The sequence below is a fragment of the Balaenoptera musculus genome, chromosome 12, assembly GCF_009873245.2.
Source record: "Balaenoptera musculus isolate JJ_BM4_2016_0621 chromosome 12, mBalMus1.pri.v3, whole genome shotgun sequence".
NCBI lineage: Eukaryota > Metazoa > Chordata > Mammalia > Artiodactyla > Balaenopteridae > Balaenoptera > Balaenoptera musculus.
In genome coordinates, this window is record NC_045796.1 from 73,573,079 (window position 1) to 73,599,261 (window position 26,183).

General features: G+C 36.6%; 1 protein-coding gene across 2 annotated transcripts in view; it reads left to right on the top strand.

The window, feature by feature from the left end:
- The window catches only part of ME1 (malic enzyme 1), a 184,543-nt gene that overhangs the window by 80,564 nt on the left and 77,796 nt on the right, over positions 1-26,183 (top strand). For both annotated transcript variants that reach the window (XM_036871346.1, XM_036871347.1), the window contains exon 6: positions 7,432-7,535. In XM_036871346.1, coding sequence (XP_036727241.1) covers positions 7,432-7,535 — 104 coding nt within the window. The remainder of the gene's footprint in view (positions 1-7,431; positions 7,536-26,183) is intronic.

A 26,183-nucleotide genomic window follows, 5' to 3' on the forward strand; every position in this document is an offset into this window, starting at 1 on the left:
AGTCTTCAGGCCTTTCTCTTAGATACTTGTTCTGTAAGGAGCTGTCATTTTGTTGTGTCTGTGGGAGGAGGTAAGTTTAGGGTCTTCCTACTCCCCCATCTTGGCCACCTCTCGACATTTTATTCTCTTTATGCTTGCACTGCTACTGTACTGAGAAGACAAAAAGAAAACTTAATTCACTGAAATATGACAGAATGATGGGTTTGTGTGACATGTAATGTAGTTTCTATGTTGCCACTCTGTATTCCACTTTCACATGTGCTTGTAGTCAAAAGGACAAGTCACATGTCCTTGTAGTCAAAATATCCTGTAGTCATAATTTTTAATCTCATCCCTTTTGTGAATCTCTGTCCAGTTTTAACACTTCATAATAAAAATACAAAAGCAATTGCTAACAACAGTTAGTTTCTTAGCCAGAATAACTTAGCAAAGCTTCATGAAGGCTAGATCCCTCTTTTATAAATTACAAATGTTTTCCTCTTTTATCATAAATACCTATATTGAGTAGTAATGAAAGTAGAAAAGGAATTAGCAGCTGATTGATAAGACAGTCCTCACTTGCTGTTAAATCACACTTGCCTGCCTTCTTCAATCTCTGCAGCTTACAACTAAAAGAAGTTTAAAGAACAAAGACACTGGAACTGAGCCACAGAAGTGCTTGCCTAAAAAATACTCTTACTCTTTAAGTTAATAATGCAAAACATTTATTTAGGTAGGATGTTTGTGTTTTTATCTTGCGTTTCATCTATTATTTCATAGTCCACGTTTTCTTTAATTTACTTGTGAAGCAGTTGCTATATAAAAGTTATCTTTTACCTGAAGTAAATTGTCTTTGTCTCTTAAGAGTGTTCCATACTTTATTTCTTTTTTTTTCTGTTGTTGCCAAATCTTTTCATAGAAGTTATGTTTATCATATATCTTTTCTTAAGTAAGTGACCAATATCGAAGCTTGATATTTTACTAAAGATGTGAGTAAATGTTCCTTTTGCCCCCTCCAGTCTTAAAAACTGCTACATGTATCACATGGTATTGTTTGCTTGCGCTGCTGTAACAGTACCATAAACTGGGTGGCTTAGCCAATAGAAATTTATTTTTTCACAGTTCTGAAGGCTAGAAGTCCATGATCAAGGTATCAACAGAGTCAGTTTCTTCTAAGGTCTCTCTCCTTGGCTTGTCTTCCTTCAGTGGTATTTTGTCTCTGTGCATCTGTGTCCTAATTTTTTCATAGAATAGCACCAGTTATGTTGGATTAGGGCCCACCCTAGTGACCCCATTTAACTTAATTACCTTTTTAAAGACTCTGTCTGCAAATACAGTCATATTCTGAAGTACAGGGATTAGGACTTGAACATATGAATTTTGGAGGGGCACAACTGAGCCCGTAACACATGGTCAGTCTTCAAGAGGGCATGGGCAGTATGAGTGGGAGAATATTGTCTCTACATAGTCAGTCTCTGTTTATTAAACTGTTGCTCTGGGTCTCAGCTTTTCTGATTCTAGTTTTATGTTTAGTCTGGCCTTCAGTTCATGTGTACAGTGTGTCTACATCTGGAATCCTTATTGGAACTTAAAGTCACAAAGTTGAAGCCTCTTCCCATTGAGGAGGTTCCCCCTTTTGTTCTAGAAAGTGCTCTTCATGTTTGGCATGAAGCAGCTGTGTTGGGGAGTAACCGAACAAAAGAAAAACCTGATAGATTTTTCTGTCTTATGAACCTGCCATGTATCTTTCAGCACTTGTACAGAAGTCATTGTTGGCACTAGAATGTGACTGGTACTAGGTTTCTATTGCTAGCATGACAAATTACTACAAACTTAGTGACTTAAAATAGCACAAATATATTGCCTTATAGTTCTATAGGTCACAAGCCTGACACAAGTCTCAACAGGCTAAAATCATAAAAGATGTCAGCAGGGCTGAGTTCCACACCCTTGTCTTTTCCAGCTTCTAGAGAAATGCCTCCAGTCCTTGGTTCATGGTCCCCTTTATCTATTTTCAAAGCCAGCAATGTAGTGTCTCTCTGACCCTGTTTCTGTCATCCCATCTGTTTCTCTGACTACAGCCAGAAAAGGTTTTTTGCTTTTAAGGACTCACCTTTAATCACATCTGCAAAGTTCCTTATGCCACAAAAGGTAATGTATTTATAGGTTTGCGGGGAGGAGCACGTCATTATTCTGCCTGCCACATGGTCCCAGCTGGGTTGTAAGCATTTCTCCCTCAACCCCCCGCACTTTTTATCTTTGTCCTTTCATATTATGGGGATTGCTTGCCATTTCAGTCAAGTGATCCTGCATTTGAATGAGTACTAATCGTTATATTGTATAGTAAAGCCAGAGGAGAGAAGATAATCCCTCAGTTCCCAGCTTGGTGTGTATTGTCACATGCTTACTTTTTCATCGTCTCCTCTTACCTCACCCTCTCTAAATTAGGATTATATCAAGGATTTATTCCTCTGTTTTCTGAGGCACAACACCAGTGCCTTGGGAAGGAGAATGGGGTCTACAGTTTGGTTTTATACGTGCTGTAAGTCTCAGGAACTCCTTGAAGTTTGTGATATATTTCAGAAATACCCATTATATAAACGAAAATAGAAAAAAATTTACCTGAGACAGGAACTTTCGGGGAAGTAGAATAATTTTATTTTAACTTAATAATTTAAGGTTGAAATGAGTGGTTCTCAATATACGTTCCATGAACGAAACCAGTTCAGAATTACTGGGGGCATGTGTTAAAAATGCAGAATCCTGGGCTTCACTCCAGACTTACTGAACCACAGTCAAATTTTAATGATTTTTATTTCTACTGCTTGTTAACATTCATGCCAGCTCATATGCCTGCTGACATTTTAAGTATTGCTTGAAACTCTTGGCTGAGCATTGGCAGTTAGATTGCTTAATCATATTGATGACATGAACCAGCAAAACAGCAAAAAGTTTATATTATTTCTTTACAGAATTTGGTTTTTCATTTGAAAATAATGAGTAAATAGCAGCATAGAGTATGATTATCTGTATATTATAAATATAATTTAAAAATAAATGCTGAAATGGGAAATATTCATAACATTTATGGCAGATAAAGATTTAAAATGTTCTTAGTATTCAAAGAACAGTTTCAATTCAATGAGAAAATGTTAAATGTGAAATATACAAATTGCCTAAGGACACGTGGTCACAGATAATTTAAAAATGAAGAAATGAAAATGGTCAGTAAACTTATGAAAAATGTTTAATGATATTACAAAAGAAATATAAATGAATACTACTTGATAACATTATATTTAAATATATTTATATATTTTTTACTTTACTATATATTTTATTTATTATATATTTTACATGTATACTTCAGATATACACACACACACACACACACATATATGTGTGGAAAGATAATACTGTTCCTTTGGTTGCAACAAAATAAACATATTTATTATATATCACTGGGGGGTGGGGGATTGTTAATTTGTTTGTCCTCTCTAGAAGGGCAGAGTTCCAATACAGATCACAAATTTTAAAAATGTTCATCTAGTGAGTGATGTGAAAACTTTCCACAATATATTCCTATGTGAAAAGGGGTTATATATAAAACAGTCTATGATATTGTCCCCAATTTGGACAGATAATATTATACATGCATAGATGTAAAGAAAAGGACCTAGAAGAATATGCATCAAGGTGCTAGTGGTGGGGTAGTTCTGAATGGGTAGAGCTTATTGGTTTTCTTTGTTTTTGATTTTACATTTCAGCGCTCTCAAATTTTCTGATAGGAAATACTGCTTTTTGTAATGACTTTTAAAAACTTTAGAATATTGAGAAAATATTTTTTATTTCTCAGAAACTTTAGACTGGAATGGTAGAAATGAGAGATATGAACAAGGTAAAAGTTGATAGTGATTACTATTAACTTCAAATAAAAATTCCCAAGGTTCCAGAGTTGAGACAGTGCTAAGAAGTATGATAATTAATTTTACCAATATATTCCCTCCTTATCTCCTTTTTGAAACTCTCTTATGTTTCCATATGCTTTTGTCCTTTACCCTCTTTCAAAGCCTAAGTTTTTTCCTTCTCACATGCTTCTAAGTCTTTGTAAGTCTTCAGTGACAACAAATGCATTGCATGTGACACGTCTTGTTAAAGAAGGTCTAATCTTTTTAAAGTGTTTGCTTAATACCAAGTCTTTCATTTATTTTCCAACAAAGATCTATTAAGTTTTTACTCTTGGCTGTGAGAAGTTTTTAATCTAATGAATTAATGTCACTTCTGTGTCAGGCTACTTGGTCTATGGTGCCATTATCACAACTGGGTAATCTTGTTAAATTGCTTTTTGTAGATGTTATTTTTTTGTCAGCCAGATTTCCAAGAATGCACTCATTATTAAAGCTTTAATTATCATGACATTTTTAAAAAACAGTAATTTTTGACAGAGACATTATGACTGGAAGAATTTTATAACTTCCTGATTTAATTCAAAAGCTTTATCTTGTTCATAAATCTTCATAATTGACTCTTCACTGTAGCAGACTTCTTTATGATATACTTTAATTACTAGCATGGGAAAGAATCAGAGAAAAGAGAAGGGGAAACATGTAACATCTTTTCTCAATTGTGTTCTTTTTCTAATTCACGTTTTAGAAGTCCAGCTATATCCCAGACATGGAGAAAGTATTTAATTCTGGCAGCCATTAGTAGCTCACTGGCACTTTAACATCAGCTGTTCAGAAGCCTGCCAGTAGATTGTTTAAAGTTTTAGGCCTCAAGGAACAGCTGGGCTTTACAACAGTACTCAGTTTTAGATTTTACATTTCCTGTGAAATACATTTATATGATTTGATATGTTAACTTCCAGCTAGCCAGAAAGCCTTAACTCATTGTTGTGCAGTACATTATAAGTGGGACGACCACATAATGTATTGGCCAAACCAAGGCACTTTCACAATGAAAGAGGATACTTAGTAATTACACTAGGATAAGACATGTGAACTGGGCTATAGTTTATGTTGCCTGTAAGCAAATTCCAGCTCAGGTGATTCAAATGGTTTAACCTTCTTGACAACATAACCACACCTGCAAAACCATATCATTTATCTATAAACCACCTCCAAACCTAGTGACTTAGAATAATTGCTGTTTTATTAATGTTCTTGATTCCCTCGGATGGCTAGGGAGGCTGGGATGCTTGGGACAGCTTGGCCTTTCTCCATAGAGATTCTCACCCCTCACACATTGTTCACATTCCACATGTAAAATATGCTCATCTCCATCCTAGGTTTCCAAAAATGTCATCCCAGGAAAAACAGCAGGCCCACAGTTCAGGATCCTGTCATCTAAATCAGGTCTAGATGCAAATGAAGATCCTCGTGTTTTGCTCCTTGGTGTGGCTCCTCCTATATGTTCCCACATACCAAGCATACAGTGGTGAGGCAGGGACAGAACGACCTCAGTCAACACTCCCTTTCAGAATGGCAGGAATAGGAGTCATATGGCTCTAAGTGGTTCATAGCAATTCTGAATTCCCAATGGACATATGTTGCCAGGCCACCTACTTGAGGGGCAGGGAATGTTCTTTGAATAAGCCCAGTTCTTTTTCTTCAGAGTGGTTCTGTAGTTCATTGTTCTCCTAGGCTTTTGGTTCTTCTGTCTGGGCTCTTGGCTCTGTCCTCTGAGATAGTCTTCCTTTTCCATAAGAAATGGCCCCATTGCATCAGAATGGCTCTCTCAGTCTGCTTCCTGCCTGTGGAAAGTGGAGGATCCAATGAACTATTTTTGTTTTGAAGTGTCTCTGTGTCAATTAATCCAAGTAGTACAGTACCTTTAAAAATTTCTTTTCGGCTTTCTGTGTATCAGATTATAGTCTACTACATTAGATAAAGGCCCTACTCACAATTCTTTTCAAAATAGGCCTTCTTCCTATTATTGGTTGACATATCAGAGTGCTGTGGTACCAGTTCCACTGAACTAGGCACGATGGTCTCCTAGGCTCCACTTTAAATCTTTCAGAAGCTTTCAAAAGAGTTATTACAACCACACACTTAATTTGATCTTTGACCACAGGCCTTATTTTACTTTGGAAATCTTTTGCAGGCAAGTCTTGTGTCCTCTATATTCTGTTTAAATTTTGCTCACAAGCTGAACATTTCCTTCTTTAGTTCATGTCCATTTTAACCTTAGCACACAGCCAGTTTATGCATTCAGCATTCTGCCTGGAAATCTTTTTAGTCAGATTCACAAGTTCGTTAGGTACATTTTTCTCTATTCTAGGTTACTGAAGGTGGCAGTGTTGTCAATTGTTTCACTATTATGTCAAACAGATTGCCATTTTTTCCCAGGCTGTAAAAAGTTTGTCTTTGTAATTTCTTTCGGCAATATTTTGTGGTTTCCAGTATATAGGCCTTCCACATGTTTTGTTAAATTTGTCCCTATGAATTTTATGTTCTGGAATGCTATTGTAAGTGGAATTGTGTATTTTATTTCATTTTCAACTATTCATTGCTAGTATATAGATATACATTTGATTTGTGTAAATTGACCTTATAGCCTACAATCATGTTAAATTCATGTATTATTTCTAGTGAATTTTTTGATAGATTCCTTAGCATTTCCCATGTACATGGTCATGTGTGTACAAATAGAAACAGTTTACTTCTTCCTTTCCAATCCTTATTCCTGTTTTTTTCTTTTTCTTGCCTTATTTTAATGGCTAGGATCTCTAGTATGTATAGTGTTGAACAGAAGTGATGAGACTAGATATCCTTGTCTTGTTTCCAATTTTAGGGGAATAGCATTCAGTCTTTCACTGTTAAATATGTTGTTAGTTGTGGGTTTTTCACAGATGCCCTTTATTAGGTTGAGGAATTTCCTTTCTATTCCTAGTTTACTGGGAGCTTTTGTTATAAATGGGTGCACATTACTGTATATAAATTATACCTCAATTAAAAACTGATTTCATTAAAAAATTACCTATTCTAAAGCTTAAACAGAGTAGTGTTGCCTGATATATATATATATGTATATCAGTTTTAGAAAAAAATCTAAGAAAGGAATTGCTATCTTTCCATTTCCTAAGCTAATATGATACTTCAAAACTCAATATATTTTTCTTTGTGATGAACTTTGCCTTTTGAATTTTACACAACTGAGAGATTTTAATACCTTTTCTCTCCTCTAGAATAAGACTTAAGAATAACAATAAAAACATGAGACTGTTTTAAATGTTTAGTAATTATATTTCATATTCTTATTTATAAGCACTGTAGCTATATTATATATAATACTAAATAATAACTCTGTAGGTTAATTCTGAATCAGTATAGCTAGATTTTATTTCCATTTCTATCCTTTTTGTAGAGATGAGAAAACTGAGATTCACTCAGAAAGAGTAAATGACTTGCCTTTAGTTATTTCTATACTTATGGTAACTTTTTTTACAAATAGGAGTTACTTAAAGATCCATTGTACATTGGACTACGGCAGAGAAGAGTGAGAGGTCCTGAATATGACGATTTTTTGGACGAATTCATGGAGGCAGTTTCTTCCAAGTACGTATAATCTTTATTTTATCTATTTTTAAGTTAAATTTCAAAAACTTAAAGATAACCTAACATAATAAACTATAAAAATATCCAAGTATGGTACAGTATGTTTAATAACTAGAAGTGATTTGAATGAAATATATATATCTCCTCATAACTATTGCTGGCCAAATGATAATCTCATGTGTCTACCCCCCCAAAAGTTGTCTCTGTTTCTATCCCTGAAGATACTTTTTTCTTACAAGAATCTTCAGATTCTGTTGTTTGGGAGGCATGATTATGGTGAATGAGGCAGTGGCTAGTGACTAAATTACCTGAGCAAGCCTTTTCATGATTATTGGCAGTCTGTACTTTGTTTCTGGCTGCTGATAAAATCTGGTCTTCCATCATCTTTGTGGGTGAATCTGACTCTTGTGGTAGGAGAAGCAGAGGAAGAAGTGAGCATGAGTTAGTACAATCCACAGGGTCCAGAATGGAGCAAGATCCATGAATCTCTGATTAAATCGACTGTTTTTGGTTAAGATGCAGTACAATATTTCACCTGGTCTAGGTAGCATTTAATTGTGGACCCAGGGCTACTGTAAAATTTTCCAGTTTTTTTCCTTCAAGGTAGAGACTTCTGCCATAATTTAGTAATATGTTCTGAGAGAATTTTGTCGCACTAACAGTCATCGCATTTGTTTCTGCATAGCCACAGAAACCATGTACTATTTAAAAACATATAGGTTGCTTTGGTTTTTCATAGAAATGAACTCATCACTAGAATCAATTGTAACTATAGACATACTTCTCGTTTTTTTTTTAATTATAAGGTTTAATTTTAAGAAGTTGAATTCAACAGCAGAAAATGCTTTCATCAGCTTGCACAGTATTTAGAATATTTTGAATCTCTTATTACCCAAGATTTTGTGCAGAGTATATTTGCCAGTTAGTATGGACTACTTTTTAAAGACCCACGCCTGATTTATTTATTGTTATTATTTACTAACTTAAACTTATAATAAACTACACTTACTCATAGAAATAGTTGAGAAACTCTACACTTTAAGTTCAAGATTTCATGGTACAGTTAATTGATAGTAGTTTTTCATGTTTAATTTTAAATTCCTTACCCTGTAAAATTTATGTAAGTTTTTGAAATTATGTGTAACTTTGTAGGTAGCAACATTAATCAAGAGATTGTATAGAGAATACTGCAAGGCTATATAAAAGAAAAGGAAATTCTCAACGTATTTATTTTTATTGTCTGTGTAAATAAAATCTATCTTTATATAGGTAACTTAAATATACTTACATAGAAGCTGTTAAAACAAGTTATGAACTTAGTGTGTATGGCCTATATGCTTAAATGCTGTTGAAATAAAAAGAGAATATTTCCATAATCAATGAAAAGCTTTCCAGATGAAAAGCTAATTTTGAATAAGCTGTGTCAATCTAGAATCAGAAAAGCTGTTTTGTTTTTTTTTTTAATGTTGAATTGAGAGGTTACCTAGGATCTGTAATAAGGAAATGGGGTTTGACAAGAGTCAACAATAATTTAAAATGCAGAGACCACCTGTAAATCAGGAATTATACTTCTGGGCTCTTCCCAGAGAAAAATCCCACAGACTTTTCAAAGACACTTCCTGGCAGGACACTACTTTGGGGAAAGTTTTCTAGAAATGAAACCTAGTACTACCAGATTAAATTGGGCAGTAGTCCTGAAGATAAGCCCAAGATTATTTAAAAAGGATATATAACTTACATTCAAGGTGGAAAATGCCTGTTACAAGTTGGCTTAGCCAGGAATCTGGTTCTGAGATGGAGTTATTAAGGAGTGTGCTTGGAATCAACCTCTTTGGAGGGGGAGGGGACAGAAAAAGAAGTGGATAAAAGAGAAGTTGAGCTGCAACTTCGACCGGCCAACAGCCTTGGGGCCACCCCTGCATGCTATTTAGACCCTTAAGGAAAACTAATTTCCATTCCCCACTCCCCAAGCAACATTATGTTGGTTTTATAATTTACTATCTTGTCAGGGTTGGGATGGGGCAGTTACAACTTCTTCCTCTTGGCTTTCTCTGCAATTATATATCTTACCTCATAGGCCAAAGATTTGATACGGGTGTTGTGGCAGTCGCCAAGTATATGTCTATCCTGGTTCTATATTTGGGGATTGTGGAAATCACCACTGCCTGGGTCTGTGGTCCCAATGGATCCAGTATGAACTAGACCTTGGCCAGGGCACCGTTAATTACGGGCCTCCATATGCTTCTAACATGGAGGGACAGTATATTGATGCTTCAGGTCTCCTGGTATCACTGTCAGCTCTGTGCCCTCAAAATGTTTGGGTATTCCCTGTCCCCAGTGCACAGTGGCTTGAATAAAGGGCTATAGGTCCGTTTGGGGAAGGATTGGGGGAATTATTATCTTGTATTCTTGCCATGGTGTTGCAAGTTCCTCCCTTCTGGAGACTAGGCGGCTTCTTCCATCAGTGAGTCCAAAAATTAGCGAAGGTTTGGAAACTGAGCATGTGATTGGGACTTCATTTGGGCAGCTACCCTCAGCTTTGTGGTCATCCGTCTTTGATTTCTTTTGAATGTACCTATTGAATAGTAGCCTCGTTAGCTTCTTATTTTGTCTCTAGGGATGCCATACTCCATGAATTAGGTCAATAACTGTGGGTCAGCACCCCCTGCACACCAACCTTGCCACTCTCAGGATAACTGTACCTACCTGGCTTCTGGTGGCTTCTGGTCCTCACCTGGTCCTATTATCCCCATTGCTGTTAATGAGCCTGGTTCCATAAAAACCTTTCCTCTGTCACTTCTGACCTTCAGAAGAGAGCCACCACGCAGAACCTAGTAATGTAGATGTCTTCTCACTAGTACATTCCTCATGGCTTTGGTAAGTGGTGCGTTTTCTGGGCCTTCCCAGGGAACATCACCATCCAATGGGGTCCTGGCCTTATGTAGCATGTGCACCCCAGAATGCACTCTCTGAGCCTGTACTCCCCTCTTCTGCCATCTGCCCCAGCATTCTTAGCATTTCAGCATTACATGAGCTATTACTTTGCCCCTGTTTTTAGGAACCATCCTAGTAGCCAGTTTGTACCGTCTCCTGAGATTCTTGCTGGTTGTAAATCTTGCATCTCAGCACAGTGCCCTCAAATCAATAAACTCTCCCTCCCTTATCTCATCTTAAATTCCAGCCCCTTTGATTAAACACCGTCAGAATTTAATCTTAGATGTACTCTCCTTGCTAATGTAAACTTGCTAGATCTTGCAGTTCCTTTCTCAAATAGCCTCTTTCTTTTTCCTTTATCAGGCCTCTTACGTCCCAGGTGGGTTATATTGTGATATAACCCTAGTTATATACGCCAAAGTTTCTGGAGAGGAGGTGAGGGTGGACAGATGGGGGGTTACAGAGGCCCAGGTTGTCTTATGGGAGAGAAGCCTCTACCTACATCATCCCCCAAAAAAGAAGGGGCAGGCCACTTTTGTGGGTTCAGAAAGTTCTGGGGAATCTGGGAATTCAGGATTTCGGGAGACATCAAACGAGGCATCTCATCCCATGTGGCAGGATCCTGTTCTTTTCCAGTCAGGATCCTGACTTAGCACATCTTCCGTGCCTGGAAGTTAGGGAGTTTTTGACTACTCTGACGATTAATCCCTGTTCCTGGTCATTACCTTTCTTTGCCCCAAGGCTGCAAGATCTGAGAGCATTTTTATATCTACCAGAGAGTTCCTCTGGCTCTCATGTTGGTGGTTACTTGCCCTTAGCTTTTTTTTTTTCTTCAAATTTGCAAATGCATTCTTTTTAAAAAAAAAAAAAATTTTTATTGGAGTATAGTTGATTTACAATGTTGTGTTAGTTTCAGGTGTACAGCAAAGTAAATCAGTTATACGTATATTGCCCTTAGCTTTTTATATTCTTTTTCCATTGTCCTTATAGTTTTTATTTCTCCTATGTTTCTCAAACGTCATTGCAGCTAAACTGTTCCCCTTCTGCTGGTATACCATCCCAGCCTACCCCTGGTGAGAGCTTTAACAGTTGGACAACCACCTTGTGCCAGGGGTTCTCTGTGTTGCACTGGGGTTGGGCTCCTCACTGCCAGCCAGGTGGCTAGTGATCTAGCTCCAAAGCCCCATCTTATCACCTGCTTTCTCAGACCACTCCTGGTACCATCTGTCACACATTAGGTTACCTGGGAAACATATGTTGAAACGACCTTTACTATTTAGAGGTTTATAAGAAGTGCCCTAGAGATCAACCCCTGTGGAAGGGGTACACAGGGAGCAGGAATGCGTACAGGGAAAAACTGAGCTGGGATGCAGCACAAGACACCTTCCTCTGGCCCCATGGGGAGCTCGGGAACTACAATGGCTTTTCAGAATTGTCCCCACTTGGGCTGAGATAGCCAAGCCTTTCTATTCCTACATCAGTTAGTCATTGGAGGTATGTCACCCTGAGAAAGAGCATGGCCTATGGTGTAGCGCTCTCTGTAGCTGAGGCAACCCCTGGGGCAACAGTGGGGGATCTGAGAGGCATAACACAGTGATATTTAGATTAAGACGAAAACTGAGCAGAAAAAAAGTTTTACGGTTTGTAATAAAGGCAGGTGCTAGAATCTGTAGGATGGACCATATTTCTGATAATTCTGTTATAAGTCAGATGATAGACAAATGCTAGCCCCTGCATAATATTTTTGCTTTGGAAACATTGGCCATTGGAGCAAACCATTGAGTTGCCCCAGGCAACTGTGCCCTAACAGAAGCTAGATCTCTCCAGTAAGAATGTCATGTCAATCTATTTTTTCTTTCTCATTGTTTTGATTCATTCATTCATTTGTTGAAAGCCAGGCACTGTGTTTGGTGCTGGGGATATGGGGCTGAATTGGACAGAAATAATCCCTGCCTTTCACATAGCTTCTCTACTAGAGGAGAGAGATAATAGACAAGAAAATAAGCAAATAAGCAAATGAAAGAATGAAATTTATAGTGAATGCAATGAAAGAAACAGGAAATTGGACTGAGAATAATAGTAAGTGACTTAATTTATATAAATCAGATGAGTGTTATAGATACCAGTTACCTCTTCTATGAAGTCCGTTGTCAAAGTCATGATACATTTTAGTCATGGTACTTTTGTTGAAAATTCATATGAGCTCTTTGATTATAGTTAGGTAAATTCATTAACAGTGGAAAACTGAATTCAGAAAGTATTGATTGATTAGCCTGGATACTAAGTAGCAGCTCCAGTGGAGTACCACAGGTCTGTTTCCCTAGTATTTGCCTTTTCAACGATTTTATCCGTTGGTCCTAGTAATTCTACATCTGAGAATATAGGTTAAGAAAATATCCTGAATAAGAAATAATTTCTATGCCCAGATATGTTCACTGAACATTTTTATTACATGATTTTCTTCCCTCTGCTTCCACAATAGCACACCTTCCTCGCTTTCCTTCTACCTCACTGGTTGCTCCTTCACGCTTCCCTTGGCTTCTTTCTTTTCATTCCCTTGACCTCTATACTTTACCGTACTCCAGGGCTTGGAGCTTTCCTCGTTACTGTTTATCCCCACCCCCTTGGTGACCTCGTCTGGTCATTCATCTTTATATCTGTGACTCCAGAATCTGTGTTTGGAGTCTGTACCTCTCCTCTGAGCTCCAGGCTCATAGTCTGCTTCCTCCTTGATGTAGATCTGCGCTAGACAGAGCATACGGAGCAGAGCGGGAACTGGACTCCTGACCTCCCACCCACCCCGCCCCGCTCCTGCTGCAGCACTTCCCACTCAGTGAACGGCAGCCCATTCTTCCCGTTCCTGAGATGAAAATCACTGGAGTTATCGCTGTACCGTGCTACTTGCAAAACTTGTTAGCTTTAACCTCAACATGTATCCAGAAACTAGCCGTTTCTCATTGTCTGTATTATTACTTCCCTTATCTGAACCTCTTCTCCCTGATTGTTGTTAACAGTCTCCTGACTAGTTTGACTGCTTCCTCCCTTGTTGCCCTTTAGTCTGTTCTCAACACAGAAGCTAAAATGACTGTACGTTAGGTAATTTCTCTGCTCAAAACCCTGCAAGGGCTTATCATTTCATGCAGAATAAAAATAAGTCCTTGCCATAGCAAAAAAGGCCCTGAACCATCTGATTCCTTGTTTGTTATTTTTCTAATTAAAGCCAGGCATGCTAATGCCTCAAGGCTTGTCATTTCTTCTCCTTGGAATCCTCCCACCCTCACCTTGCCCAGTTTTCCACATGGCTAGCTCTCTCCTCCTTTAAAGAGATATTTAATATTCCTCAAGGGAGTTCCCTGGTGTCCAGTGGTTAGAACTCGGCGCTTTCACTGCTGGGGCCTGGGTTTGATCCGTGGTCGGGGAACTAAGATCCCATGGCTTTGCAAAAAATATAATAATAAAATAAAATAAAATACAATTTCCTCAAACATCTCTTTCTCAATGAGGTCTTCCTTGAGCAACTTATTTACAGTTTTACCCCCAACTCATTTTTCTTCTTCTCTGCATTTATCAGTATCTGACATATTTATATTTATTTATGTTCTGCCTACATCCTTATACTGTAAATTTCATGAGACCGGGAGTTTACTCTTTCCTTCGCTACCATATTCCTGGTTTCTAAAATATTATCCAGCATGTGATAAGTACTCAGTAAATATTTGTCAGATGAATGATTGAATTTGATTTGTTTTGTTTATATAGCTTAAAATGATAGGTATGAATGGCAGAACTTTGGTGTTTTAAATAATTCCTTCTTTTCATGTGATTTAATTTCAGGAAACATTAAAGCTCTTATAATCCTTACATACTGCCAAGTATATATTAAAATCACTACTTGTAGGCACTCCTTAAATATTTGTTTGTTTTTGTGCTTGTACTTCTTGTAGTAGCCTTTGTTTTCCAGAAGCAATTGCCTCTGAAAGTTAATAAGAAAAGTAGTGACAGCTTCAGCTTTGCTGTCTAAAATTCTTTATATCAGAATTTCGTTGATAGTTATTAACTAAATGAGAAAACAGGCAGTACCTCAAGTGAGCTTTAAAAAGCTAGTATTAAATTTTTCAGTGAAAGTAATAGAAACTATTCAGCAATGACTGTACTTAATCTTTTTTCCTTTTCCTCTTTAAATGATTAAAATTAAAAATCCCTTGGAAGCACTAAGAATGGCAACAAGGATGATTATTACATTTAGACCTCAACCTTGGCTACCATCACAAATTTTATTATGCTGTGTCACATAACACTTAAGAGAAATAATCTTAGTTTGAAGCCATTCCATCTACCATTTGCCACAAGGTGTGGTAATGGTGTTTTCATAAAATGACGCTTTCTTTACTGATTCAGCATTGAACTAAAGCCTTGACTATGTGCCTGAGACAGACCAGACTATTTAGAGAAGTTATTAATTTGGTCAAAGTTCTCAAAGGTCACATATCAGATTTCAAAGGTATAAGATATATAGCCCCTGATTATCATGGCCAGATTTACTAAATACATTTTTATTATTATTATAATATCCTCTCTTTCTAAAGATGTCATCAGATATGGAAGTTAACGTGCTCTTCATCCTTACACAGGGCTGCAGTTCAATAATTTCTCCACCATTTTACGTTAAATCTTTGGCTGCCCCGTAGGGAAGGGGCCTTTTCATTGTCCTGTTGTTCTTCTTTCTGCCATTTCTGCTGCAATTAATTTCATGGCTGACTCTCTGTGCTGCCTTCTTCCACCTATTCCAGTCATTGCCTTTTATACCTGATCCTTTTTTTAGATGAATGGGTATATTCATAGCTTAGATGATTTTATCTATAAATCTGTGAGTCCCTTTGGATTCCACCTGTCACTTTGGGCAGCATAATTTACTTTGGTTTTCATAAGAAATTTAATAAAAACATATGACTCTATGGGACACCACTGCTCTTCTTCCTTGTGGTCCAAAGGTGACGTAAACCGTTTGAAAAAAAAATCAAGTGGAAAGAATGTCTGTCAATATGAGAAAAATCAGCAACCATGTTACTAAGGAACATGACTCAAATCTAATTTATGACTAGATTTTTTTCCCATTTTTCCATCCAAAGAAAGATCAGATTCACACTTTAACTATAGCCATATTTTTCTTGGAATGCCAGCTATTTCTGTTTATAACTTTCTCTCTACTTTTTTTTTCAAGTGAATGAAAAAGATAGGTCATGTAAGTATTAAAAATCTATAGGTATGCATTGTGTGTGTGTGTGTGTGTGTGTGTGAATATAAATACATTTATATTCCCTAAAAGATTTAAGGTGGATACATACTTCAGTATTTTAATGTTAGTTTTGCATCTTTGCCCGCATTCCAGCCCAGCCTTGGAGAAGCCAATTTGACTTGGAGGAACAAGTGAAATGTATCATCTCTTTCTGAACATAGTTTACAACTCTTTTCTTTCAGATGCTTTTCTTTCCTCATCCTAGTTTATTCTAATCATTAATTCTAATTGTATTAATTCCAGCCTTCCTTTAATATGGGTGTAAATTTTTTTACACTGATTTTATTCTGTTTGTATGAGTCTTGTGTATGTATTACTTTACTGTGCCCTACTTTCCTTACTTGAATGTGAGTTTTGTCAGAAAAAGAGCTTTATTATCAAGAGATTACTTTATTTCTCACTGTCCCACGTTATACCGTACTACATAGTGAGAAAAAAATAACTCCCGTTGGAAGCATTACTTAAACGTTGAAGCTAACCATCATGAAACTACTGTGGCACATATCCGAAGGAAAGGTGATTTCCTAACATAAACTAGAGAATCATACACTTTTCCAAATAAAGTGGCTCTGCCTGTAGTAAACTAAAGGTTTGAATTTTAATTACAGAGAGACATTTATGTTTTAGATTTTAAATTTTCTCTAAAGAAGAAAAGTATTTTAATAAATTCCTATTGTATCCATTATTACCTCTCTTTTTCTCTTTGAATCAGCAAACATTGAGATCTATATAGAGGAATCCCTTAATATTTTACTCTGAGTTTATTAAAGCTAAATTATTGTATTTATAAAAGATAATCATTCTGGTTTGACAATTTGTATACCATGCTTCCTCTTTTTCTTCTTTGCCTATTCTCCTGACTCACATTTAGCTAAGTGAAGCACAATTTCTTAAAAGCTTGTGTTTCTTGTTGTTTTCCGTCTATATTACCATATGTAATAAATTAGGAAAAATGAATGAATATATCTGCTCATTGGCAACATTAAAAAAGGAGACTCACTGTAGATTTCCTTAGTTGTACTCATAGATTAATCTAAAAACAAAAGCAAAAACCCACTACCGGTAGCGATGCCTTTTGGGTCAAAATAAGGTCCTTTGTTGTGACCTTCTTTCCTGCCCTCCTTAGTGTATATGTATTTATAAACAAAGATAAAGCAGGTATGCACATATGAAAGCAGTTTCGTTTTTATTTTTAGAAACTATCTGTATGGCTGGGTTTGATGGGGAAATAGTGTAACCGTGTTTGAACGAGAGAGATATAATTTTATTATTGGAAATTGAAGATGCTGAAAGGAAAAGGGGAATTAAGGAAGCAAAGTCAGAAAGCTGGCTGGGGTAAGGTCAGAAATTAAAGGGACTTTTTTGTTCTCTAGGAAACGTGGAATCTAATTTGCAGTTAGTGTCGTATCTGGACCTAACGTTATTGCCGATGGTCAGAACATTTCAGTTAGTAGAAGCCAGAGCCCTTGTGATGGCCCATCCTGACCTCCCTGGCTTTCTCTGCCACTCTCTGCCCTGCCTTCCCTGTCACTGGACTCTCAGGGTATATTCCCAGTTTGCTCTTGCTCTTCCCTTTCTCTGAAAAATGCTCCCTCCTCTACCCTGAAATCTACTTGGTTAACTTGGTTTTTCGGTATTTGTTGAAATCTTACCTTCTTCTGAGGCTTATCCTGATTCCCCCAGATGATACTGAAACAGCCCCACCTCCTCACCACCCCTGGCTCTCCTGATACACTTGCTTTGCTCGACTTTTTCTTATGATACAACTTTATATTATTTACACAGATGATATCATTGTATATGATTCATTTATTACGTTTTTTGCTTATTGTGTGTCTCACCCATTAGAATGTATGTTCCCCAAGGACAGGGATCTAGTTTGTTCCTTTTATGAGCAAGTTCCTATATCAATGCCTGGCACAGAACAGATATACAATAAATACTTGTTGAACTGAATTGAACTACACTCAAAGGGAGGCCACACAAGAGAATATGAGTGAATTGACACAAATCTTTTCTGTTACTGGAAAATTAAATTTTAAACATGCCTTACTTTTTGATGAGTTACTCGCATCATTTTCATGTGGAAGGAGAGCCATAAAGATGTTGTGAGTGATGAATACCTGATTTTCTCAGGCCTCATGAATAGACTATTTCTTGAGGGACTAAAAATAAGTGCTGAAGTTGGTATGTTACATAAAATAATAACTACATTTAATGTAAGCTGGTAGTAGATACTTTTTGAGCTGATACATTTCAAAGTTCTATTATATAAAGCTGTAACAAAATTTGTGTAAAATTTGCCCTAATCAAGACATAAGAACAAAATAATCATTCATATTGCCAAGATGATTACATTCTGGCTAACTCAGTTTTCCATCACTTGACTGTTACTTTTATTTCACAAATTATAAAGCAAGCCAGAATTACCATAGCATGCCACAATTTTGATTTAACCATGATGTAGTGATTAATTCTTCAGACTGTTTTTCTTTGTGGTATCCACAGATGGTGACTCATTTATTTTTCACATCTTCAGTCAAAATAATACCACATCCTGCAGTATACGTGAAGACTGCCACATTTATGAATAGGAAACAAAATAAGCAGCTGTTAAATTTATCATTAGCCAATATGGTGAGATAGGGACTGTAGAAATTCAAATGGAAAAAAGACTTAATCATTCTGAGCACAGGTTGGAGTGGGGTCGCCTGGGGTAGGTTCACAGGCCATTTCTTCAGAGTCCTCACAGGATGACATTTCTTATTTCAGTGAGTTCACCATAGTTTGGATCTGACTCTCAGCTCAGGAAGTTTAGAAGCCCGACTACAAAGCCCACATCTCAGGAACATGTGATATGTAAAACCTTGGCTTTGAAAAGTGCGTGGGCAGACGCACTTTAGTGTATAGATTTCTGTCTTAAGTGAGAGGGTAGATTATAATTAAACATTCTCTGAAGTGTTCCAACTTTAGGATTTTATTAAAGTACTAAAGAAGCTGTATATTGGTTCACAATTCAGGGCTGATCTGTAGCCTAAAACTTAGTGAGTCAGTTGAAAATGTTGATCACATCATATAATTATACTTGACTCAGAGGAATAAACTCATTCAATGTTTTAAACTACTTTGTTTTGCATAAACTTTAGCTTTTCCTTGCTGCCCAAAGATTATTTTAGCAGGAGCTCAAGAGACAGTTGGCAAAGGGATTCATTCAAGGGAAAAAAATTTCACAAAAGGTTTTTTATTTGCATTGCATTATTTTCTCTATGCTGCCTGTTAAATCGTATAGTCAGCTTCAAAGCAAGTTCATGATAAGAATTACTTTCACAATAAAAAATGGTACAGAGAACTAAAACCTGTTGAATTAACTGTGCGAAGATGAAAAATGAGACTTGGGCTTACATAAGCCATTTATGCTAATCAACTAGACCAATTCTTTTTTTTTTTTTTTAACATCTTTATTAGAGTATAATTGCTTTACAATGGTATGTTAGTTTCTGCTTTATAACAAAGTGAATCAGTTATACATATACATATATTCCCATATCTCTTCCCTCTTGCATCTCCCTCCCTCCCACCCTCCCTATCCCACCCCTCTAGGTGGTCACAAAGCACCAAGCTGATCTCCCTGTGCTATGCGGCTGCTTCCCACTAGCTACCTATTTTACGTTTGGTAGTGTATATATGTCCATGCCACTCTCTCACTTTGTGCCAGCTTACCCTTCCCCCTCCCCATATCCTCACGTCCATTCTCTAGTAGGTCTGTGTCTTTATTTCCGTCTTACCACTAGGTTCTTCATGACCTTTTTTTTTTCCCCTTAGATTCCATATATACATGTTAGCATACTGTATTTGTTTTTCTCTTTCTGACTTACTTCACTCTGTATGACAGACTCCAACTCCATCCACCTCACTACAAATAACTCAATTTCGTTTCTTTTTATGGCTGAGTAATATTCTATTGTATATATGTGCCACATCTTCTTTATCCATTCATCCAATGATGGACACTTAGGTTGCTTCCATGTCCTGGCTATTGTAAATAGAGCTGCAATGAACATTTTGGTACATGACTCTTTTTGAATTATGGTTTTCTCAGGGTATATGCCCAGTAGTGGGATTGCTGGGTCGTATGGTAGTTCTATTTTTAGTTTTTTAAGGAACCTCCATACTGTTCTCCATAGTGGCTGTATCAATTTACATTCCCACCAACAGTGCAAGAGGGTTCCCTTTTCTCCACACCCTCTCCAGCATTTATTGTTTCTAGATTTTTTGATGATGGCCATTCTCACCGGTGTGAGATGATATCTCATTGTAGTTTTGATTTGCATTTCTCTAATGATTAATGATGTTGAGCATTTTTTCATGTGTTTGTTGGCAATCTGTATATCTTCTTTGGAGAAATGTCTATTTAGGTCTTCTGCCCATTTTTGGATTGGGTTGGTTGGTTGTTCTTTTGTTATTGAGCTGCATGAGCTGCTTGTAAATTTTGGAGATTAAACCTTTGTTAGTTGCTTCATTTACAAATATTTTCTCCCATTCTGAGGGTTGTCTTTTGGTCTTGTTTATGGTTTCCTTTGCTGTGCAAAAGCTTTGAAGTTTCATTAGGTCCCATTTGTTTATTTTTGTTTTTATTTCCATTTCTCTAGGAGCTGGGTCAAAAAGGATCTTGCTGTGATGTATGTCATAGAGTGTTCTGCCTATGTTTTCCTCTAAGAATTTGATAGTGTCTGGCCTTACATTTAGGTCTTTAATCCATTTTGAGTTTATTTTTGTGTATGGTGTTAGGGAGTGTTCTCATTTCATACTTTTACATGTACCTGTCCAGTTTTCCCAGCACCACTTATTGAAGAGGCTGTCTTTTCTCCACTGTATATGCTTGCCTCCTTTATCAAAGATAAGGTGGCCATATGTGCGTGGGTTTATCTCTGGGCTTTCTATCCTGTTCCACTGATCTATATTTCTGTTTTTGTGCCAGTACCATACTGTCTTGATTACTGTAGCTTTGTAGTATAGTCTGAATAGACCAGTTCTTGACTTTCTCTCTCTCTCTCTGTTTTTAAAACATCTATATTAGCACCATCTGATTATACCCCGAAGAAGAGACAAATAATTCCTTCTTGAGTAATTTGTTATATCCCATCTGATTATATCCCAAAGCAGATACAAATAATTTCCTCTTCTTGAGTATCTTCTTTGACCCCCCAGTGTTTTCCTGTGCATTTAACTCAAGGACAGGTCCATTACTAAATCTGTCCAACATTTCCTCTCTTATGTCCTTGATCCATGCCCTGACTCCATTTGCATCACCATAACCCACCTTCCCTAGACCTTGACCACTTTCTATCTTTATCACGTACAGAACCCTCTGGTAACTTTGGTGTCATAGTAATAAGTCTTCGTGCACTTATCTTTACCCCTTTATTAACTCTTTTCACCCTCCACATATAAATCCCTTTCTGATGTGGTCCTCGCACTTGGTCTTTCTCTCTTGCCACCTGCCACCCTCCGTGTATCCTTTGTACAATTCACGAAGAGCTAGTTTTAGTTGCCTGTACATGTACCTGTCTGTCACACCTCTGTCTTTGTACATAATGCTCCTTCTTGCCTCAGTGCTTTTGATTATTTAATTCTTGCTTGTCTTTTATAAACCAGCTTAAATCTGTAGACTATCCCAGTCTAGATAATAGAGGCTTCCTAGATGGTTCCTTAGCATGGATATATCCTAATGGCATGTATCACACTGAGTTGTAATTACATTTATTTATCTGAGTTAGCATTGTCTTGGAAATACTGGAGGTCTAGGACTGGATCTTTTTTTCTTTTCCTTTATAATACCTGTCATAATACGTAAGAGGTGCTCAAAAAATGGTTATTGAATGAGGGCTGAGGTGAAATCTTACACCTCAGAGATGTTGTATCTGAAGATTGTATATAACTTTAAGGAAAAGTATGTTGAATGATTACCTGAAATTTGTTCTGAATTCCATAAAGAAATAGTGTTTCCACTCCCTATTGCTTTATAGTGTAAAACTAACAACTCTCTATAGATGAGCAAAACATCCATAGAGTGATTTATATTTGTTCAATGTTTCTGGACAGACTTCAGTATTTTATATGCATTTCAAGGGTAAAAGGATTTTTACGCATAGGAGGTAAAAGTTTAGCCTTATTTATGTCCCATACTTCTTATGATTTAACCTGCAAGCATTTATGTTGTTTTCTGGTTACAAATGGCTAAGGATATAAACAACTAATAATTCTAACCATTTTTAGTTTTACTAACTAAACTCTAGATTACTCTACATTTGCATTACTCCAGATCTAGAGTCTCTGCCCAGTAGAATTTACAACTGTTGAAAATCATGTGTGCACAGGGAGTATATAAAGAGATGCTACAAGTTAATGCAAGAGAATAATTTAAACATTTAGTTCATTCTAATGGTATTTGTGATAAAAGTGACTCTGGAGAATTTGTATGGTAGAGATAGACTTTGATTTTTGTTTGTTTGTTTGTTTTTTGTTCTTTTTAAAATTGCTTTGAAAGGTTTCACACTCCAGATTTTCTACTACAGTTCTTTATTTTTTATTTTTTTGGGCACGCTGTGCAGGATCTTAGTTCCCCGACCAGGGACTGAACCTGGGCCCTGGAAGTGAAAGCGCAAAGTCCTAACCACTGGACCACCAGGGAATTCCCTAGAGATGGTCTTTGGAAATACCTAGAATGAGGGCAAGTGCAGTGAAACAAGTGACCCAGCAGCAGGCCCAGTATGATAACCCCTTCCTCTCTCTTATCTCAGCCCCCGCTCCAGCCCACATATATACATGGTTGATTTTCCAGGCAAAATTCATTTCTGTTCAGTTTATTTTAGAAAACATTTCTTGTCCAGGTTAAAATGCTAGGCACTAAATCTTCACTTTCAGCAAAACATGCCTAAATAAAATGTTGCCCATAAGAAGTTGTTAGTGTTTGAGTCTCTTCATATGAAGTATCTAAAGTAGTCAAAGTCATAGGAACAGAAAGTGTAAAGGTGGATGCCAAGGGCTGGGGAAAGAGGGGAGGAGGAATTAGTGTCTAAAGCTTATAGTGTTTGAGTTTTGCAAGATTAAGAAGTTTCTAGAGATCTGTTGCATAGCACTGTAAATATACTTAACTTATTGAACTGTTCACTTAAAAATGGTTAAGATAGGAAATTTAATGTTAGGTATTTTTTACCACAATAAAAAAGAAAAATTGTTAGTAAAGTTTTTATAGATGAAAAATGTAAGTGAAAAAGCTTTTTAAAGATTAGTAAAATATCATTTAGTGCTAGAGACTAGAATATTTTATTACTTTTATGGTAAATGAAATTTACAGTCCACGTAAAGTGCTTGGAATAGTAAAAGCTCAATAATATCGTAATTGAATACAGTAACTTTCACTTTTCAATTCAATTTGATGCAATTTGATGTTAATTCATTTTAAACTGCTTTTAATGACAGGATACTGGCATTCTAACTCAAAATGATCTGATATATTTCTGATAAAGGGCTATTTATATAGACAGAACACCTTGAGGCTAAAAGGAAACTTTTAATATAAATACACATTTTTTGGGATAGTTTATGCTTTGTAAATTTCCCCAGAATATCTACTCTGCTCCTCTGTTTATCACTTGTTTGTATTTTTCTCCTAAATGTTATAAAATACAAAAGAATTTGCTTTTAATATACCTTTTACATACTACTGAACACTCAAAAATATTAGGTATTAAAAGGCATATTTTGAAATTAACACAACATTATAAATCAACTATACTCCAATAAAAAAATTTTTTTAAAAGGCATATTTTCCTCTAACTTAGAAATGATCAGAAGGTAACTTGATTTGAGTGCATCGTTTGTTTTCTTGATATTTAAAACTAAATATAAGAATGAATAGTTTTAAAATTTATTTATTTATTTAATTTTATTTTTGGCTGCGTCGGATATTAGTTGCAGCACGCAGGATCCTCTTTGACATGCGGGATCTTGCATTGAGGCGCATGGGCTTCTCTCTAGCTGTGGTGCACGGGCTCCAGACGGCATGAGCTCTGTAGTTTGTGGCACATGGACTCTCTAGTTGAGGCGCACGGGCTTAGTTGCCCCATGGCATGTGGGATCTTAGTTTCCCAACCAGGGATCGAGCCTGTGTCCCCTGCATTGGAAGGTGGATTCTTAACCACTGGACCACCAGGGAAGTCCCAAGAATGAATACTTGATATGCATTCAAATATTATAATGGACTAGAATCTTCAAAAGTTAAAGAATGACTTTTACTGGTGCCATTGAGAGAGAACAAAGATTAAAAATTAAGGAATCATAATTTCATCTTATTTTGGTTATGACACATCAAGAAAACCACCAGATGCCTTCCATCATTCTTACTAAAAATAATAACAACTACAACAACAGCTAATATATTTTTAGGGTATATACCAGCCTCTGTTCTCAGTGCTTTAACATTTTTTTTTTTTTTTTTTTTGGGCTGCATGCTGGATCTTAGTACCCTGACCAGGGATTGAACCTGTTCCCCCTGCAGTGGAAGCACAGAGTCCTAACCACTGGACCACCAGGGAATTCCCACTACTTTTACATTCTTTTAATCCTCAAAACAGCCCTATATCATTCTTACAATCATTTATCCCCATTTTTCCGATAAGAAAACAGAGGCACGGAGAGATTGAGTAAATTTCTATAGCTACCCAATTGGAAAGTGACAGGGCTGAGGTTCAAATCCAGACAGTCTGGCTCCAGAGCCCATGCTCTTAATCAGTGTGCTCCATTCCTCTCTGATTTAAAGGAATGTTATCCAAATATGTCAAGTGCAAATAACATGGCATCTGTAGTCCATTCTGAGTTCAGACATCTTATAAATGCAGCTTTTGGTATAATGGTGAAAATAGAAATCACAATAACTCTAAGGTCTAGGCTGAATTTTAAACACGTGGCCACGAAGATAAGCAGGGCCCTAACAACTGTGGGAAAGCAGTTACGGAAAACTAGGTGATTTTGTTTGAAAACTATGCATTTTCCTCTTTCCCCAAACATTATGACTTCCTTAAACATACAGAATAGTTTAATGATATTTTGTGACATTTGAATTATAAACAAATAGGAAATGTGTGTGAATGCAATAGAATTCCATGGGAATTCCAAATCTTGCTATTTCTTATACACTTCAGATATATTCCCACCTTGGATTCTTCGCTTTTGCTGTTCTCTTGAACCTCCAGGCCTTTCTCTCGCCCTTTCTCTCTCCTCCAAGTCTTTACTCACTTGTCACCTTCTCAGTGAAGTTTGCCCTGCATCATTCTGTTTTAAATTGCACCCCCCCACCCCTCCCACCCCTCCCACCCTACACTGGCTGGCTTTCTCTCCTTTCTCTGCTTTATTTTATTGTAGAGCTGCTTGTCACCTTATAACATGTTATTTAATTTACTTATTCTTATTTATTATCTGTCTCCTGTAAATACAGTGTAAACTCTATGAGAGCAAGGATTTTTGTCTAATTTGGTTTACTGCTGTATCCCCAGAGCCTGACTCCTAGGAAACACTCAGTAAATGTTTGTTGAATGCATTCAATTTATCTGTGGTTTCTAAATAGTTCACATTAGGATTTAGCTGGTAGTTAACAAGAATGACAGCTTTCATCTTTTTGTTGCAGGTGAAAGAACAAAATGGAATAAACCCATCCACGTGATTTTGACTGGTCCCTAACACATAAGAAGTTTTCAATAACTGTTAAATACATGTTATACTTCAGTGGTTTAGCTTGTTGTATTAGTCAGTTTTATAATATATTATACTCCCATTCCCAGTTTTTCATTCTTAACATTCTAATGTTAAGAAAAGACAAAACAAGCAACTGTATCCCACAGTTATGCGTATTAAATTAAATAGATTTATTCTGAAATTATATTCTGCTTTATAAGATTTCATCCAGCTAAAAGCACTGTAAGTCATCACATTTCTTTTGCCTTTTGGTCCTAAAATTAATCTTTATTTCGGTTGACATATATATGTCACCGTGACAAGAATTCATGCATTATTTTTGTAAAAACTGAAAAAGAATGGCAGTCATATTTTATTTTTCTTTAGAATCACTTCATACCCCTACCATGCATTGGTTGTCATTAAATGTTGATGTACAACTATGTATTATTATTCAACTAGCAAGAAAATCATTGATTGTTTGGAATTTTAAATGTTGGAATGCCAGCCTGGAGAGGTAAAGAATTTTCCCAGGCATCTTTGGAATAGAAAGATAGCCATTTAAATTTGATTGGTTTTAGCAAAACAATGCTGTATGTAGGAAGCATGCCATAGCCAAATAGGACTTAATATGAACTTCAGTGTGGGTTCAAAGTCAAACCAGTATTTTTATAGTTGTCTAAGTT